Source organism: Priapulus caudatus, unplaced genomic scaffold (genome assembly GCF_000485595.1).
Source record: "Priapulus caudatus unplaced genomic scaffold, Priapulus_caudatus-5.0.1 Scaffold1235, whole genome shotgun sequence".
Lineage (NCBI taxonomy): Eukaryota > Metazoa > Priapulida > Priapulimorpha > Priapulimorphida > Priapulidae > Priapulus > Priapulus caudatus.
In genome coordinates this window covers 39,417-41,097 of record NW_014578296.1, presented here as the reverse complement: position 1 = coordinate 41,097, position 1,681 = coordinate 39,417, and the positions used below count along the sequence as shown (strand labels likewise).

Below are 1,681 nucleotides of genomic sequence, written 5' to 3'. Positions count from 1 at the left end.
CGTGAAGGGAAGAGAGAGCAAGAGAGAGAGAGAGAGAGAGAGAGAGAGAGAGAGAGAGAGAGAGAGCGAGAGTGTGATCGAGCGAGAGAGAGAGCGAGAGTGTGATCGACCGAGAGAGAGAGAGCAAGAGCGAGAGAGCGAAAGAGAAAGAATGAGAGACAACGAGGGAGAGCGAACGCGGTGATGGGAGGGTGCTCTTGATTCGTTTGCCCCTGAGTTTAGCATCAGAACACCTGCCGTCAGGTGAGCGCTGTCGCTCTGCGGCACTTGTTGTATCTATATGTAGGCGAATGTACACTTGTTCGAATTATAACTCTTTCAATTTGGTACTACACACTTTACTCAGAGAAATCTGGTAAAATGCCTGGTGGTGAACGATTGGTGTAAAGAGAAGCGAGCATTGTGTGCATTTGGTGCTCACGCTTTCCCACCTGCTCTATATTTCTGATAGTTTGTGTGCAGCAGCGTGCATCTAGTAACGCTGAGAGGGTCTATGTCCCCCAGGGTACTGCCAGAACGTACCCTGGTACTATCTAATATGCCGGACCATACCTCGCCTACTCCACTAACGAGTCTAGGGAGTCGCCTACGCCTACTCCCTAACCCTAACCCTATATCCTAACCCTAACCCTAACCATATCAAATAGTTACCAGGGTACGTTCCGGTATACCGGACCGTGCCCAGGGTACATTCTGGCAGTACCCTGGGGGACATAGACCCTATGAGCTCTAGTAACAAATGCTGTAATCTTCTCTCAATGCTTCAGGTTGGATTCTCATTGACAGACCTGGAAAACATTTTGGATATATCCTTAATTTCCTGCGAGATGGGGACTTGGCACTTCCAGAGGGTAGTCGAGATATTATGGAACTGATGGCAGAAGCGAAATACTATTGCATAAAGGTGACAGAATCACTGTGGAATGCATACTGTGTAACCTCACTTATTGTCATACAGTCAAACCTGTATAGAAAGGCCTCTCTAAGGAAACAGGAAAAGTGGCCTTTATAGATGGATGGTCTTTGTATGCAGGTTGGCGGCTTATTAGCACCTTTCTCTCTAGTGAGGCAAAATAGGGGGAAATTGTTTAATATTTGTAGACTCGCCTTAGCGACTATTTTTAGTACGTATGCTAATTGTATCCCCCGTGACGAAGTCGGCGGGGATACTATGGTTTCATGTCTCCCCAGCCGCCGCAGACAATTTCCCTTCCGCTCTATAACTCGACCCCTAATTCACCTAGCGCTACCAAACTTGGTATACTTACACATCTTGGGGAGAAGGTGAGCAGCGTACCAAAACCAGGTCACTGCGACCTTTATCATTCAAATATATATATATATATATATTTATAGGACATGTTATATCGGCCCTGTGTGCCAAATTCCATGAAAATCCGGTAAAAACAGCACAAGTTACAGGTTCTACAATATATTCCACAAAAATGTTGTTACCATGCGCAACGATGACTCCGCCCTCACCAAAAACGATTGCGTCTTCGCTTTACCAATAACGCACCTTCATGCCAAATTTGAAGATGATCCGAGATCGGGTAAAAACTGGCCCATCAGGTCACTGCTAGCCTTATTTCACCTTTACCTTGATCTTGTCGATCATATTTCTCTCCGCCTCTCTAACTCAGGCCCTAATTGACTAGCGCGCGACTAAACTTGGTATGTT

General features: G+C 46.1%; 1 protein-coding gene across 1 annotated transcript in view; it reads left to right on the top strand.

Moving 5' to 3' along the window:
- LOC106815916 (BTB/POZ domain-containing adapter for CUL3-mediated RhoA degradation protein 3-like) overlaps positions 1 to 1,681 on the top strand; it is a 10,980-nt gene that overhangs the window by 2,564 nt on the left and 6,735 nt on the right. The window contains exon 2 of the mRNA XM_014820449.1: positions 768 to 904. Within this exon, the coding sequence (XP_014675935.1) occupies positions 768 to 904 (137 nt within the window). The remainder of the gene's footprint in view (positions 1 to 767; positions 905 to 1,681) is intronic.